This window comes from Pituophis catenifer, unplaced genomic scaffold (genome assembly GCF_029215685.1).
Source record: "Pituophis catenifer annectens isolate HBS135680 unplaced genomic scaffold, rPitCat1.0.hap2 SCAF_7, whole genome shotgun sequence".
Taxonomy (NCBI): domain Eukaryota; kingdom Metazoa; phylum Chordata; class Lepidosauria; order Squamata; family Colubridae; genus Pituophis; species Pituophis catenifer.
The window spans coordinates 76,795,764-76,811,576 of NW_027256887.1; the positions used below are offsets into that span (position 1 = coordinate 76,795,764).

At 41.5% G+C, this 15,813-nt stretch overlaps 1 protein-coding gene across 1 annotated transcript in view; it reads right to left on the bottom strand.

Annotated features, from left to right (window-relative positions):
* Positions 1-946: 946 nt before the first annotated feature.
* DCP1B (decapping mRNA 1B) overlaps positions 947-15,813 on the bottom strand; it is a 57,560-nt gene continuing 42,693 nt past the window's right edge. Inside the window, exons 7-9 of the mRNA XM_070946687.1 lie at positions 14,677-15,507; positions 5,023-5,271; positions 947-3,184 (exon numbers count right to left, since the gene is read on the bottom strand). Of these exons, the coding sequence (XP_070802788.1) occupies positions 3,104-3,184; positions 5,023-5,271; positions 14,677-15,507 (1,161 nt within the window). The 3' untranslated portion in view covers positions 947-3,103. The remainder of the gene's footprint in view (positions 3,185-5,022; positions 5,272-14,676; positions 15,508-15,813) is intronic.

Consider the following 15,813-nt stretch of genomic DNA (forward strand, 5'->3'; position numbering starts at 1 on the left):
TTCAGAGTTCTTTGGGTTTTGTTTTGTTTTTTTACTCCTCAACCCAAATTTGTTTCCTTGCAATTGAAACACTTTTGTTTCATGTTCTGTCTTCTGGAATGAATAATTCTGCCCTGTCTTCTACATAACACTATCATGCCTGTTTGCAATGTTTACTGCCCCAGGCTGAACTATCTAAGACTTCCACCTTTCCTCCTAAGCTTCTTCCTTAGGTTCTCCTCTGAACCTCAACCACCTTCCAAAAATGCAGTGCCCAGGATTTCTCAGTTGTGGTTGTTCCCCTCTGGAACAGAACATCTGTCAATCTTCTCTTGTCATTTTTCCATTCTTAGAAATTCTGTGTGGAATTTCTAACATCTTGGTACTAACAAAAGCTATTCTTAATAATGACTCCATGAATAGTGACTCTATTCATAAAGAATACTTTTATTTTCCTAATAGGGAACTTCCATTCATCTCAGTAAATAATTTACAACTGACAAGCAGAATGAATAATTGATTTCAGATTTTAGATATGTCTAAAGTAAACTAGAGACCCAGTTTGATGCAAAGGTTAAGGCTCCAAGAAACTGGGAGATTGTGAGTTCTAGTCCCACCTTAGGCATCAACCCAGCTAGTGACCTTGGACCAGTCATTTTCCCCCAGCTCTAGAAAGGAGGGAAGGGCAAACCACTTCCAAAATCTTGCCAAGAAAATTGCAGGGACGTCCAGGAGATTACCAGGAGACAAGACTGACTTGTAGGCACACCTCCTTTCAAAAGAAGTAAACTATGTATTAAATTGGGTAACACTTTATCCTTTGGGTATTGGATTTATATCCAGTATATTTAAAAAGAACTAAACTCAATACTTGAAATGGCAAATCTCAAAAAGCCCAATGCAGAAATGAGATGACACAAAAATATTTGTTCTTCATTTTATTTTCTTTACAAATAGATCACCAAACCATTGCCCATCTGTTCATGGAACAATACAATAAAAAAAAATGAAACTATTCATTCTTTGTCCTGGTTTTAATAATTTAAAACAATGCAGCCATCCCTTTAAAAGAATTTCAGACAGGTGTTGGCCTATTTCTCACAGTTCCTCCGGATAGATTTGCTACAACTTTTACATTCCTGTACATTCCTTTTATGACTTGTGGATGTCAATTCCCAGAATGACCGGCTCAGGAATTCTGGGAACTGACCTCCACAAGTCATAAAAGGACCATGGTTCCCCACCCCGGCTGTAGAGGCTGGGAAGTTTTTGGAGTTATAATTTAATGCAGGTGGAAGGCAACAGTTTTATACATCACAAAATAGGGATAGTGGAAACCACAAGTTTATTTTTGAACGGTTATAATTTTATAATCATTATAAAATAGAAAAGACCTACTTACAATTTCTTTTTTTTTAAAAAAAGAGAACAATCTTACGTCTTTCATAATTTGTAGATAAATTTGGGCTTCACTGCACTTGACATAATCCAAACGGTGTCTTTAAAAAAACCTATAGTTTAAATGGGAATGTTGTATTTCTCTTAACTGACTCTGTCTTTCAGATACTTTAGCAACTGGCGAGCTCTCATAAAACACAGAATAACAGAAATAAACATCTATGGCCTCTTGGAATCATGGCATATAAATTTATTACAGTAATAAATCTTACCCTAATCTTCGTATGGCTATCAGATCGGGACTGAAAAATCCAGTGACGGTTTTCTGTACCCCTTTCCTGATGCCTGGATCTGATAGCCCTAAACCTTCCCTCCTTTGTCATAACTCATGATATGAGCACCATTTAAAAAACATGAAAATATCTTTCTAGTTAAGTTATCAAGTTCCAGGAGATAGGGCCAGATGGTGTCTTTTTATGAAACACTGAAGTGATATGACAAAAAGAATTGCTTAGAGTCTAGCCTAGAGTTCAAGGCTGCTGTACTATATGAGCTCATTATCTTTACTTGGAGATAACAGATCTGGGGCACAAAAATCCAAATAATTGCTGGATGCTATCAAAGACTTAAAGTTTGATTAAATGGTTTGCTGCCCTTCAGATCTGCGCAGCCCATCTGGAATCATCTAGGATCAAGTACACTTTGCTGATTTCTGAACAACTTGCTGGTAGTTCAGTTGATAGAAAAGAGAACCGCAGCTCTCTGATGCTACTGTAGAAATCATCTGTTTAAAGGTGGATACAACAAAACAACAGACCTATCCTGCCACCTGGTGGCAAATAAATATGTATTCAATATTTATTTTTTTCTAAATAGTTCAAAGTAGAAAAACTTGTGACTTCTAGCAACAGGCATTCCCAGCAAAATGTGCTTACTCCAAAAAGAATTCAGAAGAAGCCTTCAGACCTTGTGCCACCCAGCAACTCTCTATTAATTGAGTATCCCCACTTTTTTTCCCAGACTTCTGCCCGAGCCAGAAAAAAAGGTGCTACTGCTTTAAGAGCTGAGGAGTGGTTTACTTAAAGCGTTATCCTTTTTTTTTCTTTTTTCTCGCAGAAGCCTGGGAAAAGAACAAAATGTCTTCAATAAAAATAGCAAGTATTTTCTGCCTTCATATGAAGTTTGAAGCACTTCTCTGAATAAGTTTTTGAAGCATGCAGGGCCTTTCGGTACCCACATAATTAATAGCCATTATACATTTAAAAACCCACAAAACCTGGAAAAACCCAAACAATCGTATCGCTCTTTATACAAACCAGCATACCGCCAATGAGGTGGCATCCAGATGGGAAGCAAAGGGCAAAAAAAGCCCTGATGCAACACAAGTCCCATGCCTTGGGTACACGCGTCATGATATATGCACGGATGAAAAGGGAGGAGCTTGCGGATGACATCATTATACCGTTTTTGTTATTTTAATGAAAGCCGTGGCTTTTGTGGAATCTACACCTTTTTTTTTTTTTAAGGAGCCACAATATAAATTATTTTGATGTTGTTTTCACACTGTAATCAGGAAGGCACTAATAATCCCATTTACTAATTTCTTCGAACAAGATACGCTTCCAATGAAGATAATTTAAAGTCTTGCGGGAGGTTAAAAACCTCTTCAGTTCTGTTGCTGTTCCAAACATGAAAACCAGGCTACATTTAATTAAAATGTTATGCTTCAGATGGGCTTTTTCAGTGCTGCTTTTCTCACGCTGCCGAGATAAGCATCATAGATGACGTTTAGGAAGTTGTCGTCATTCTGAAAACACAAACAACACATTAGTTAAAAAAGAATCTCAAGGAAATCATAATGTCACATTTAAAAAAAAAAACTCTGGGGGATCAGGATGTCAGCAGCTCTGATAGGGTAGGCCTAAAACACACGAACTTATACACATAGAAAACAGATTAAATAGACACTCCGTGGAAAACAACATTAATACATACAGATATTCACAAATGCTAAAGAAAAAAAAAACCCTGGCAAAAGTCACACACAGAATAGACATATACACACAAAGATCAGACAAATAATGATTTTCTCCCTAACTTATCATGTTGTAAGCTACCCTGATAATGAGATGAGCAGCATATAAATTTAATAAATAAATACCTTTTAAAAAAAAACATGAGAATATGTTCTCAAATAAAACATTGGGAAGTAGTATAACTATCATGACTAGGCTGCAAAAATCCAGATTTAAGTTAAAATGTTATATAACTCTCTGCTGCCATCATATACTGATCATCAAAAAATTTGCAGCCCAGATATAATAACCCTAGGCCTAGGGCAAAGCTTTCTTAATGTTTTTATTTTCTAAGATAGTCTAAAAAAATTTAAGGAATGCCTATGGGCCCATGATTTTAAAGGATGATGTTTTATTTTTGGAATGCCAGCTTTCCGTTTATTTATTTAAGTAATACTTTATTATGTGATGTTATCTGCTCAGCAAGTCATGCAAACATCATGAGAAGTCTTTGTGAATACAATATGTTGGTACTGATCGTCCCAAAAGTGCTTTTCAAAAGGCAACTGGACTTTCTTGGGGTTTTTTTCCTTGAAAACGTTTCACTTCTCATCCAAGAAGGACTTCAGTTCACTTCTTGAATGGGAAGCAAAAGGTTTTCAAGGGTGGAAAAGAGCAAACAATTCCAGTTGCCTTTTGGAAAAGCATCTTTGGGACAACCTTGACTTAGATCAGGGGTGTCAAACTCACGTCCTCACGGCGGCATCAAGTGATGTATTGGGACTTCCCCCCCCCTTTGCTAAACCAGGTGTGGGCGTGGCCAGCACGTGACACATCTGGCCCGTGGGCTGGGAGTTTGACAGCCCTGACCTAGATGATTAAGCATTTCCATAGACATCATTACCAGTGGATACCCAAATGGAAACTCTAAGGATAATGCTGGGAAATCCAAATTCTTCTTCTCTTTTATAAACCTCATTGAGCAGTCACAGACCAATCAAATGATGTTTTCTAGCTAGTCTCATAGAGCACATAATAGGAATATGTGGCTATCCAAAACCAACTGTCAATTTCAATATATGAAGAATTTTCTGCATGAACAATTAACAGCGTTATACCTGCATTGTAATTCCATTGTAGCAATGGATTCCAATAGCAATAGCTTACAATAGCAATAAAACGACTACATTGTACAACTCAGTGGTGAAATCCAAATTTTTTTACTACTGGTTCTGTGGGCGGGGCTTGGTGGGCGTGGTGTGGCTTGGTGGGCGTGGCAGGGGAAGGATACTGCAAAATCTCCATTCTCACCTCACTCCAGGGGAAGGATATTGCAAAATCTCCATTCCCAACCCACTCTGGGGCCAGCCAGAGGTGATATTTACTGGTTTTCTGAACAAAATTTAGAAAACCAGCAGAAATTCTCAAAATTTCCACTACCGGTTCTCCGAACTGCTCAAAATTTCCACTACCGGTTCTCCAGAACCTGTCAGAACCTGCTGGATTTCACCCCTGGTACAACTGATGCACAACAACGAAGTTTTGCTTTCACTCCAAATCTTTTATCTCATATGTACAAACACCATAATCAACTGAAGGTATAGGTGGCTAAGAGTTGAGGATGTCCTACCTGGATCAGATGCAGAAGTGTTTCCTGTAGCTGTAACTTGGTTAATGGGTTGCTCTTTGGGATGGTTGCTTCTGAGTTCTGTAGAGGCAGAAGAAGGTTTGCTGATCCAGAAGTACTTTCTTGATTCATGACTGGCAGCCATCCACTTTCACTTGGTTTTGGCAGCTGTGGGGCAGTCTGACTAAATACCATTGGGGACATCAGCAGGGATGGAGCTATAGTAGCGGGAATCCTCTGCGGGGAGATGACCTGCTCCCAATATACAAGGAATTATACATCAATTCAATGACTACATGAACTCAACTCATAGACACACAAAGCAGAGATTGAATAACACTGATCTCAGCATTAAAAACAGATAGGTTGAGACAAAGAGGTTTTACTTTAATAAAAGGCAACCCCTTCTCTGGACTGAAATCACCTTGAGAAGACAGTATCGTATCTTGGAGGCAGCAATACACTATAAAACTGGGATTACAGAATCATTTCTGCTTTGTTTGAAGAGTAGAACAATGCTGGATTGTGGCCAATAGGACCAACAACAGGCCAGGGTCAAATAACTTATTTAATTGGAAAAAGGCTATTTTTTCTTGTGATCCTCTGAAAATACCGTATTTTTCAGAGTATATTTTTCGGGGGGGGGGGGGGGGAGCAAATTTGCAAAAATTTCGAAGGAACAAAAAAAAAAAAAAATAAATCTCCAAGATGCTGTTCTTCCCTTTTACGAATCAAATGTGGACACCTTCGCTGACATTTACATTCTGTGCTTTGGATGGTACAAATTTCGTGTTCTCAATAAAACCTGTACAGTATAAATAAGTATAATTTGCACAATTCTGCCCAATGTAAGGAAATCTGTCAGTTATGGGGCATGGTATGAACTATGCAGAGCAATATTGACCTCACCATGACAGGGACTATTCTGGTTTTTGATCTTTTGCAGTCATTGTCCATACTCTTGAAAACAGTGCTTGACAATCATAAGAATCTAAAAAATCCAAACTGAATAAAATTTGAGTTTCATAAAATAGCACTTTCTGAATTAAAGGAAATACAAAATGCGACAACTTTCTAATGTACATAAATGCAGGGGTTTTTTCCCTTCATTTACATATTCACGTCTTATTCTATATATTAGATTTATATCCTGCCTTTCGATTAAGGACTCAAGGTGATGTACCTACCATTTTCTCCTATTTTTACATTGGGCTGAGAGAGAGAGACCGACGCAGTGAGTTTCTGTGCTCGGGGGCAGACTACAATTTGGGTCTGTGTCTCTAATACCAGACCAAGACCTTAACCAATAAATAAATAAATATATCCCACGCTATAATTTGAATTTTGCAGTCTCCCAGCTAGCGTTTGTTCAGCCTGTTGAACTTTATGAAAGTGATTGCATTATGACCCTAATTCTTGGATATTGGTGTTTAAGATCTATCTTATCTATATATCTATATATCTATGTCCCTCCCTCCTCCCTGCCTCCCTCCCTCCCAGAATTAGGATCATAATGCAATCACTTTCTTGAAGTTCAACAGGGTAAACAAGAGCTAGCTGGGAGACTGCAAAATCCAAATTAATTTCAGGCATTTTCTCTCAAAAAGCAGCTGTTTTCTTAGAGATAGTGTGGGATTTTTCATTTGTCTACAAAAGCCAGTATTTCCTCGACTACATCAAACCAAAGACTGATGCAGGGTTTAAAATTCAAAAATATTAAATGTTGCTATACTAATGCATTCGGTCACAGAGTCCAAGATGCCAAGCATCACATTAAATTAAATGAGAAAGTGCATTAGTTGCCGAATCTGGTCTTTGATACGCATTTCAATTCATTAGACAATGTTAATTCATTTTGTCCAAAGCCAGAGTTGGCTGCCTATGGCCTCCAGTTATATATTTTGGCAAGACCTGCTGTGTTATGAACTACAGCCTCTTTTGGAAAGCAGGTTGTGTATCACACCACATTATCACGGTCAGATCACTGGGAGACAGCAATGAAATACCACACAGATGGCCGGCTCATCCTGCTGACCCCCGCTGACGAGAGACAAATTTTGTAATTAAAGAAAAAAACCCTGATATGCAGCTTTAGCTAGAAAAGCATTTCTTTCGGCCTAAGAACGTTTGAAAGGTTATCAAAACATAGGAATATTTTGATTTTTTTTTTCTTATCCTGCCTTTATTATAAGTAACTGAACGCAGTGAACTTACCCTAATTTCCTCACAACAATAACGCTGTGAGGTGGGCCGAGATAAAGTAATTGGCCCAAAATTACCCAGATGGCTTTTATGGCTAAGACAGGACTAAAACTCAAAGTCTCCTGGTTTATAGGCCAGCACCTTAACCACTGGTTCTCCACTACACACATATTCCACCACAACCCAGGCATAGTAATGGATGCAGGGGCTCTTCATGTATGAGGGAGAAATTTTAACCTGGGAGATATATGGGCATTTAGGAATGAATTTTCAGGAAACTACTTATACAATTTTTTGTGCAAAAAAGAAAAAAAAACCCGAACTTGTGGTTTATGTTTTGATGATTAGACAGAACAGACTATAGAAAGAAAAGAGTCATGATGTAATTTAGAGGTTAAAATATAAAATGTACTATAACTGCTATGAAAATCAGAAGCCACTTCTTATATCTTTTTAATATCCCTTTTTTTTCTTTCCTTCCATTTTTTTTTGCACTTTTTATTTTATTCTCCTACTCTTTCTTGTTCTACTTTAGTTTGTCAGTTCTTACAACTGTAAAAACCCTAAATAAAAACTATATTTAATACCCCATTGTACAGCCAGATCTATAGTACAGATCTCTTACCCAAGGTCCTCTGATTTCAAGTGATAGTTCTTTTTTACCTGTCCCTCAAAAAAAGGAGTTTGGGGTTTTTTAGGGTAACTGAACATGCACAGTATATTCTCCATTCAACTAAACCTTGGGAAAAAATAATCTCCTTTCAGATACTCCAAGTATGTCCATAAAATAAAGCTGCTAAAACTAAGAAATTATTTTTTATTGTTTAAGAGAATCAAAAGAAGAGTTCATTGACTGCTGAAATTACATGCAATTATTTGGGGAATTTCTTTCCATTATTTTCAATTCCATTTGTGTCCCCCAAATGCCAATATCCACATATACCTGTGGAGGAAGCTTTTCTTCCTGCCAAGTTCTCTATGGAGAGTTTTCCGAAGCACTTTGCTAGAACTAAAGATCAGAAAACCCCAACTGGATCTGACCAATAGACTAATAAATTGACTAACAGTCCAGCAACCTGATTTAAGAATCTCACCAGCAGGATGGGAAAACAAGTGTTCTTCCTTGGTTGCTTCCAGAAACTATTATCTAAGGCTACCCTGTCTGTGATCCAACAAATACTTTACTGCCACTAAGATGCATGGTCACTGGAAGCTCCAACTTCCATAAATTTTCTAAGAGGCACCCTATTAAAATCATCCTAATGGATGAACATAGGACGGCAACCAATTTCCTAATTTAAACATGCATTGTATTTAGTGCCCTTCCTTTCATCCGTTCTGAACCTGTCAGAATTTTAATTCGGTTGAGGACTCCTAAGAATTAACACACTTGAGAGGAAATCTTTTCTTTGTCCATATTTGTATATGTTGGTTTTTTTTAGAAGGGGTTGTTGGAGTGCCTTTAAATCAATGTTGACTCCTGGCAACTATTTAGACAAGCATAGGAGAAGGAGTAGCAGAATCTGGGGGCAGAGATAAAAGAGGGATCAGCCTAGAATCCCGACGTAGTCACAAGTGAACGAAGTCCAATTTCCATTGGATTCCTTTGAATTCCTGTCCAATGTCAAGCAGATTGTAACCATTAATTGAAAAAATTCTTGTGCATAGGCATGAATAGCAATAAATTAGTTTAATGGGACCTTCACAAGTGGACCTGATCTTTCATGCCTGACAACAGTCTCTTCAATTTTCTTGGCCATGTTTTTGGAGGCGCTTCGCTTTCTAGGGCTGAAAGAGGAATTGGCCCTTTGTTACCCAGCTCACTTTATGCCTAAAGTGGGACTAGAACCAGAGTGGGCTGCTGGGGGTTTGCAGGGGTTCGGGAGAACCTCTAGCTAAAATTCTGTGCAGTTCCGAGAACCCCCAAATACCACTCCTGGCTGGCCCCGCCAACCCCGCCCCTTCCAGAGGCGGAGTCCCCACGTGGCCCATTTTGGATGCAGGTAAGTGCAGGGTGTGCGCGGAGGCTTGGGGAGGGTGAAAAACGGGCCTACCGGAAGTTCGGGAAGGCCGGAAACAGGCCTGTTTCCAGAGGGCCTCCAGAGCCTCCTACCCTCCCGTAGGCTCAAGGAAAGACTCTGGAGCTCAGAGAGCGCAAAAACATGCCCCCCACCGTGGTGCAGGAGGCCGACTCAGCTCACCATGGCCATGCCCACCCAGCAACCAGGCAGAGAACCCCTTGCTAAAAATTTTGAAGCCCACCCCTAACTAGAACTCACAGTCTCCGAGTTTCTATTTTGGTATCCTTACACCAAATCAGTTCTCTATATTGGCCTGTAATTTTTGAATGTACCCTCAACCCCTTTTTAAAAATTGACCACTTTCCAGCACACACACACCCCAAGCACTGTGCTAATATGCATGTTCTTAGTAATTTGTACATCTGAAATACCTAAAATAGAATAAACAATTTCCCATATGAATTCTTTAAGAATGTTTAGGTAGGCGCCATCTGGATCCAGTGAGTTGCTTGCTTTTAATTTGTCAATAATCCCTAAAACTTCAGCTCCTCACTCACCATCTGTTTCATTTTCCTCACTGCAAAGAGCCAAGTCAGGCACATGGTATATATCCTTCGCTATGAGAACGTAAGTGAAAAATTGAGTTTCTTCCTGTAACTTGAATATCTCTTTAATGTCTTAAAGGCCCAACTGAGTTCATTTAAATGAATTTAAGTTGAAATTACTTTTTTTTAAACCATACCGTACCTATGTATTAAATTTGATCAGACATGTCTATTTTCTGGATAAATTCAAATCTAATTATGTTCTGTTTTTGTTTAATTGCTTCAGTAACATGCATTTCCACTCTGCTGAGACTCATTCTACAGATTATGGTTTTGAAGCCATATGGAGATGCAGTGCAGGCCAATTTGAAACGAGACTTATGAGATGCCGACTGGTAAGGAAGTACAAACAACAGACACTAGTCACTGAAGGAAATCATGATGAGTTCTTTAAATACATGTTTGTTCAGTTCAATATTCAAGATGTTGTCTAGGCAACAGGCAACACCAGGCAGACTTGGTAAAATTTGGTCCACTGTCCTCTGAAAGACTGTGAGAGCAGATGCAATTCACTAAGATAAACAATTCTAGGGAACAGATTTTGGGAACGTGTTTATTATCAAAGGCTGCTCTGATTTGCCTGAACATCTGTAAATGTGAATCTGCCAACATTATTTGACGGAAACGTTTGTCCTTAGCTAGGGTGACAAGAAAAGTCTATGTGCAAGGCAGAGCACCGTGATACAGGACAACAATAATAATCAGCCGGTTGCCTTCGTAAGACAAGTATATCTTGCTGCATAACGGGGATAAGATATTTGAAATGAGGCATTTCTCCTTATGCTTGGACGTGGCTTTTGGGTTTTATGGCTGATAAAATATGAAATGTTATAGAAAGATAAAATAGGGAGCTAATCTTACTGATGACCTGGGAAATCAAGTCCTGGGAATCTTGATAAAAAGGTAAAGGTAAAGGTTCCCCTCGCACATATGTGCTAGTCATTCCTGACTCTAGGGGACGGTGCTCATCTCCGTTTCAAAGCCGAAGAGCCAGTGCTGTCCAAAGACGTCTCCGTGGTCATGTGATTGGCATGACTAAATGCCAAAGGCGCAAGGAATGCTGTTACCTTCCCACCAAAGGTGGTTCCTATTTTTCTACTTGCATTTTTTTACGTGCTTTCAAACTGCTAGGTTGGCAGAAGCTGGGACAAGTAATGGGAGCTCACCCCATTACGCGGCACCTTTCGATCGACAAGTCAGTATCTTAGCCACTGAGCCACCGCGAATAATAATTATTTCATAATTTCATAATTCATCAATAATTTCATGGAGTGCGTTCAGCAATATTTGTTGATGTACCAGAAAACAAGTGTTTTTCCAAGTGCCCTGGTAAAGGCCAATCTGGCTGGTTTTGGAAGACAGACTTTTGACAAAAGTTGCCTTTTTGCCCATGAAAAGATTCCGGAGGGCAAGCGGTGCTAAGAGCAGAAGAAAAGATAATTTTGTTTTGCAGAGCCTAGTAAACTGCTCATAAGTAGCAAAGCCTGGTTTTCATAGAAAATGATATAATCAGGAGCAGACAACCATAGAGTCTCTACAGTAGTGATGGTTAACTTTTTTGGTGCCGAGTGCCCAAAGCGCACATGAATGCACATGCACGTGCCAGAACCCCCAAAATGTAATGTGAGTGCCCTCCTGTGCATGTGCCCCGGCCCCACGCCCTGTTTTGGCTTCCAGGTTGGTGCAGGAGGCTTTCCAGGCCCAAAATGGGGTGGGGGGGGCCTCCTGCACCAATCTGGAAGACAAAAGTGAGCACAGGGGGGCCGCGCAAGGCCCCCCTGCCCCGTTTTGGGCCTAGAAAGCCTCCTGCACCAATCTGGAAGCCAAAATGGGGCGTGGGGACACTGCACGAGGCCCCCTGTGCCCCGTTTTGCCTCCTGTCCCCCCTCATGCATGCGCCCTGCCCCCTCCCATGCATGCATGCGTCCCCATGCGCCCAACCCCGTGCATGCAAGGCAGAGACTCAAAGCTGGCCGGCGGGAGGTGCGCGCACATGCATGGTGGAGCTGGGCTGGCATGATGGCTGGCATGCCCGCAGAGAGAGCTGTGTGTGCCACCTGTGGCACGTATGCCATAGGTTCGCCATCACAGCTCTATGGTATCTTTTTTATTCTCCCATATAAAGTACAGGCAATCCTCGACTGACAGTCACTATTGGGACCGGAATGTCCATTACTAAGTAAGGTGGTTGTTACGTGAGTCACACTCATTTTACAACCTTTCTTGCCATGGGTTGTTAAGCAAATCACTACAGTTGTTAAATGGGTTTGTTAGGTGAACCCGGCTTCTCCCATTGACTTTGCTTGTTATGTTGGAAGCCAGTTGAGAAAGTTGCAAATGGCCATCAAGTGAATATAGACACTGCAACCATCTTAAATATAGGTTGGCTGCCAAGTGCTCAAATTTTGATTGTGTGACCATGGGAATGCGACAATGGTCATAAGTGCGAGGACTTATGTTGCAAGTCACTTTTTTCAATGCCAGCTGCAACTTTGAATGGTCCCTAAATGAATGGTTGTAAATGAAGGGCTACCTATAAATCTCCACCATATCACCTATGGCAAGGGTCTGCAACCTTAAACACTCCAAGAGCCATTTGGACCTGTTTCCCACAGAAAAGAAAACACCGGGAGCCACAAAACCTGGGTGGGCGTGGCCAACTCCATGTCACTCACTTCCACCAGTCACATGAACCCCCCCCCCAGCCATGCCTATCCAGCCAGTCATTTGGGCAGAGAACCAATTGTTAAAAAACACTGGGAACCACAAAATCCTTTTGATATATCTCTTTCCCCTCCCTTCCTCTCTACCCCCCTCTCTGTATCTCTCTATTTCTCTCTCTCTCCCCCTCTCTCTGTATCTCTCTATCTCTGCCCTGGCTGCTTCTCCATCCCGCGCTGTCGCCTTTACCTTCTCAGGCCAGGCGAGGAGTGACTGAGAGGGGAGGGTGAGGAGCGGGGCCAGCCAGTGGTGGGATCACCTGACAGGGAGCCATAGCAGAGGGCCCAAAGAGCCACATGTGGCTCCGGAGCTGCAGGTTGCTGACCCCTGACTTATGAGAAAGAGTTAGGCACTACAGGTAGGAGATCCCGTTGTCTGTCCTCCTGCTCTGGGGCAAATCTACTCCCACAAATTAGGAATGCTGCATCATGGCAAATGAATCCTGCAACTCCAACTCCTCAACATAATCCTGGTTATGGAATAAAAGTGTCTAATCTCTAGGTCACGGGTGTCAAACTCAAGGCCTGGGGGCTGATCTGGCCCGCAGGGTACTTAGATCTGGTCCACGGGGCCACACTGGAAACAGCGAAGTGCTTCTTCTGCAGTGCTTCTGCCAGCGAAAATGGCCTCCCCAACTCTGTTTTTGGCTGCCACGGCCTCCTGCAACCCTCTGCCAGTGAAAACGGAGCTCAGGAGGGCTGCATGCACCACAGGCGCCCCTGACAGGAGTGACATAGAGCTGGCCATACCCACCCTGGCAACCCCCACCCCCTGAGGTCAAACACAACCCTGATGCGGCCCTCAATGAAATAGAGTTTGACGCCCCTGCTCTAGTGTATTATCTATCAAATACATAACGTCACAAAGCTGTCCTGAGCTGTTGTTTTTTTTCCCATTTAATTCTAATGAAAATGTCATAAGCATCCTTTTTTAAAAAAAAATCCTTAAACAGAAAATGAGTCATCTGTTCAATTGTTGTTTTTTCACCTCACTTGTGCTTTCACACTTCATTCACATTACTTTAATTTACAGAGCTTGAGAATAAGCACTTTTTTCCCCATTTTACTTGTAAAGAAATATTTGGCTGTTGGCTGCTGGGTTGGGTCTGACAAATGGCAGATCATAACGAAATGAATAAATCAAAGGCCAACTCCTCCTAAGAATACAAAGCCCATTATTCAGACATGGACTTTCTGAGGAGTTTCAAACTGTTTAGTATTGATGGAAGCAGGAAGGTTGGAAGGGGATCATATTATCATTTCAAAAGGCCTTTTGAGAAGTTCAACAAGAACAGTGACAAATTGAAGCCAGTTCACAGGAGGCCTACCAATCTCAAAATCAAGCCCTTTCAAGAATGGTTGAAGGATCTGGATAGGTCTAGTTCACAAAGAGGCATGATAGCAGCCTTCAAGAATCTGAAGAACCTTTGCTGGCTGAGGAACTCTGGGAGTTGAAGTCCACAAGTCTTAAAGTTGCCAAGCTTGGAGACCCTTGCACTAGGTGAAAGCTGTAGGATTCCCTGAAACTCTGTATTTCTATCATTGCAAGATTCATGCAAATACGGTTTAGCAACTGTAGTGTTAGCTTTAGAATACCTGAAATGTATTTATGTATGTATTTATAAACTAATTAAGGCATCCAATGCTGTTATTCAACAAAATTACATTTTTTTTCCCTAAAGATAATCTCATCTGGGGGGAGTCTCCCAATTGCACTCCCGGGATTTTTAAATCCTTCTTCTGAATACTTGGAAAGTCACTAAGGCTTATCCTGTGCTTTTTTAAATAAGCCGAGAGAAGTATTTGCAAAGCAGTAATGTGGCTAACGGGTTATTAGGGCATTGTCCCTTGTGTTAGAAAAGATCTGCTTATATTGTTCAAAGAGAAACTAAAAATAATGCTAAAACAGAACAAACAATTTGAAGAATCTCAGATGTTAGATCAGTGGTGGGAAATTATGGCCCCTTTACAACAATGTGGACTTCAACTCCCAGAATTCCTGACATAGCCATACTGGATCAGGAAGTGTGGGAGTTGAAGTCCTCAGATCATCAAGGGGCTATAGTTGCTCACCCGTTTTAGGTGCTATCGCATTTATCGCTGATTTACCTGAAGAAGAGGGGGCTGCTTTTCTGTAGCCGAAGCCTTGTCCATCCAAGAATCCAAAGGTTTCAGAGTGGCGGAGGCCTGAGTAACTACAGGAAACTTAGCCGCTAAGGTTGGCCGACTGGCTATGTGCAACTGTTGTTCCTGCTGCACTATCTGCAGTTTCTTCAACAGCTCCTGAGGTGAAATTATGCCGGAATTTCCAGAGTGGTTCCCAGGAAGAGGATGTGACTGCTTAGGAGGTTTGGATTGTTCTTTACCAAGAGCTTGGTTTGGCAGGGAACCATTGAAGTACATCATGGGTGGCTGAATTACACTGTTTACCTGGGCCACCAAGGAGATGGCTGGAGTCCTGTTGAAGGCTGGGGCAGCTGGGTTTGCTAGTCCTATGCTGTTCACTTCCACTTTAGTCATCTGTTCGGACTGGCCTTGCAACTGCTGGAGCAGGCTCCTTGTGCAAGCAGTATTCTGGGCGGGATGAGAACTCCCAATGCTCTGTGAAGTCACAGGCTGGAAGAGCCCAGTGAAAGCTTCCCCCACGGAAGGGTGGCTGCCATTCTCGCAGAGGCGGTTCTCCGGGAGTTCAGAGACCGGGTGAAGCTCCGGTCCACGCACCATCAGTTTTTGAATGGCCGGACAGAGCTGCTTTTCTGTTGTGGGCGAGTGTCTTCCAGGTTCCTCGTAAGAGAAAGCGCGTACAATTCCTTGCCTTGGAGGAAAATTGTCTTGGTGGACTTTCTGAGATGGCTCTGAGACATTTTGGTATAGATTCGTTTTTTCCTGCTTTCCAAAGAGAGTCATAAGGGACAGGTGCTGAGGCTGGGAATCTGTGTTCTGCAAGAAGGAAAGGAAGAAGAATAATTAAGACCAAATCTGATTCGACTAGCTGCATTAGCAACAATCAATAGAAACAAACCCTCACCGGAACTTAGGATGGGGGGGAGGAAATGAATAGATAGTTGTGAGGGGAAATGGCATGTAGGAGACAGAAGTTACCCCCTACTTATATTGACTTGCTTTGAGCTAGCCATGACTAGATTTTCATAACACAAGGCAGTGAGGTCACATTTTCCTGATCCTTAGGCACACACTTGCACAGTGATATTGTGGTGGAATTTCTGGGTGGAGCAGAGGGGGTCC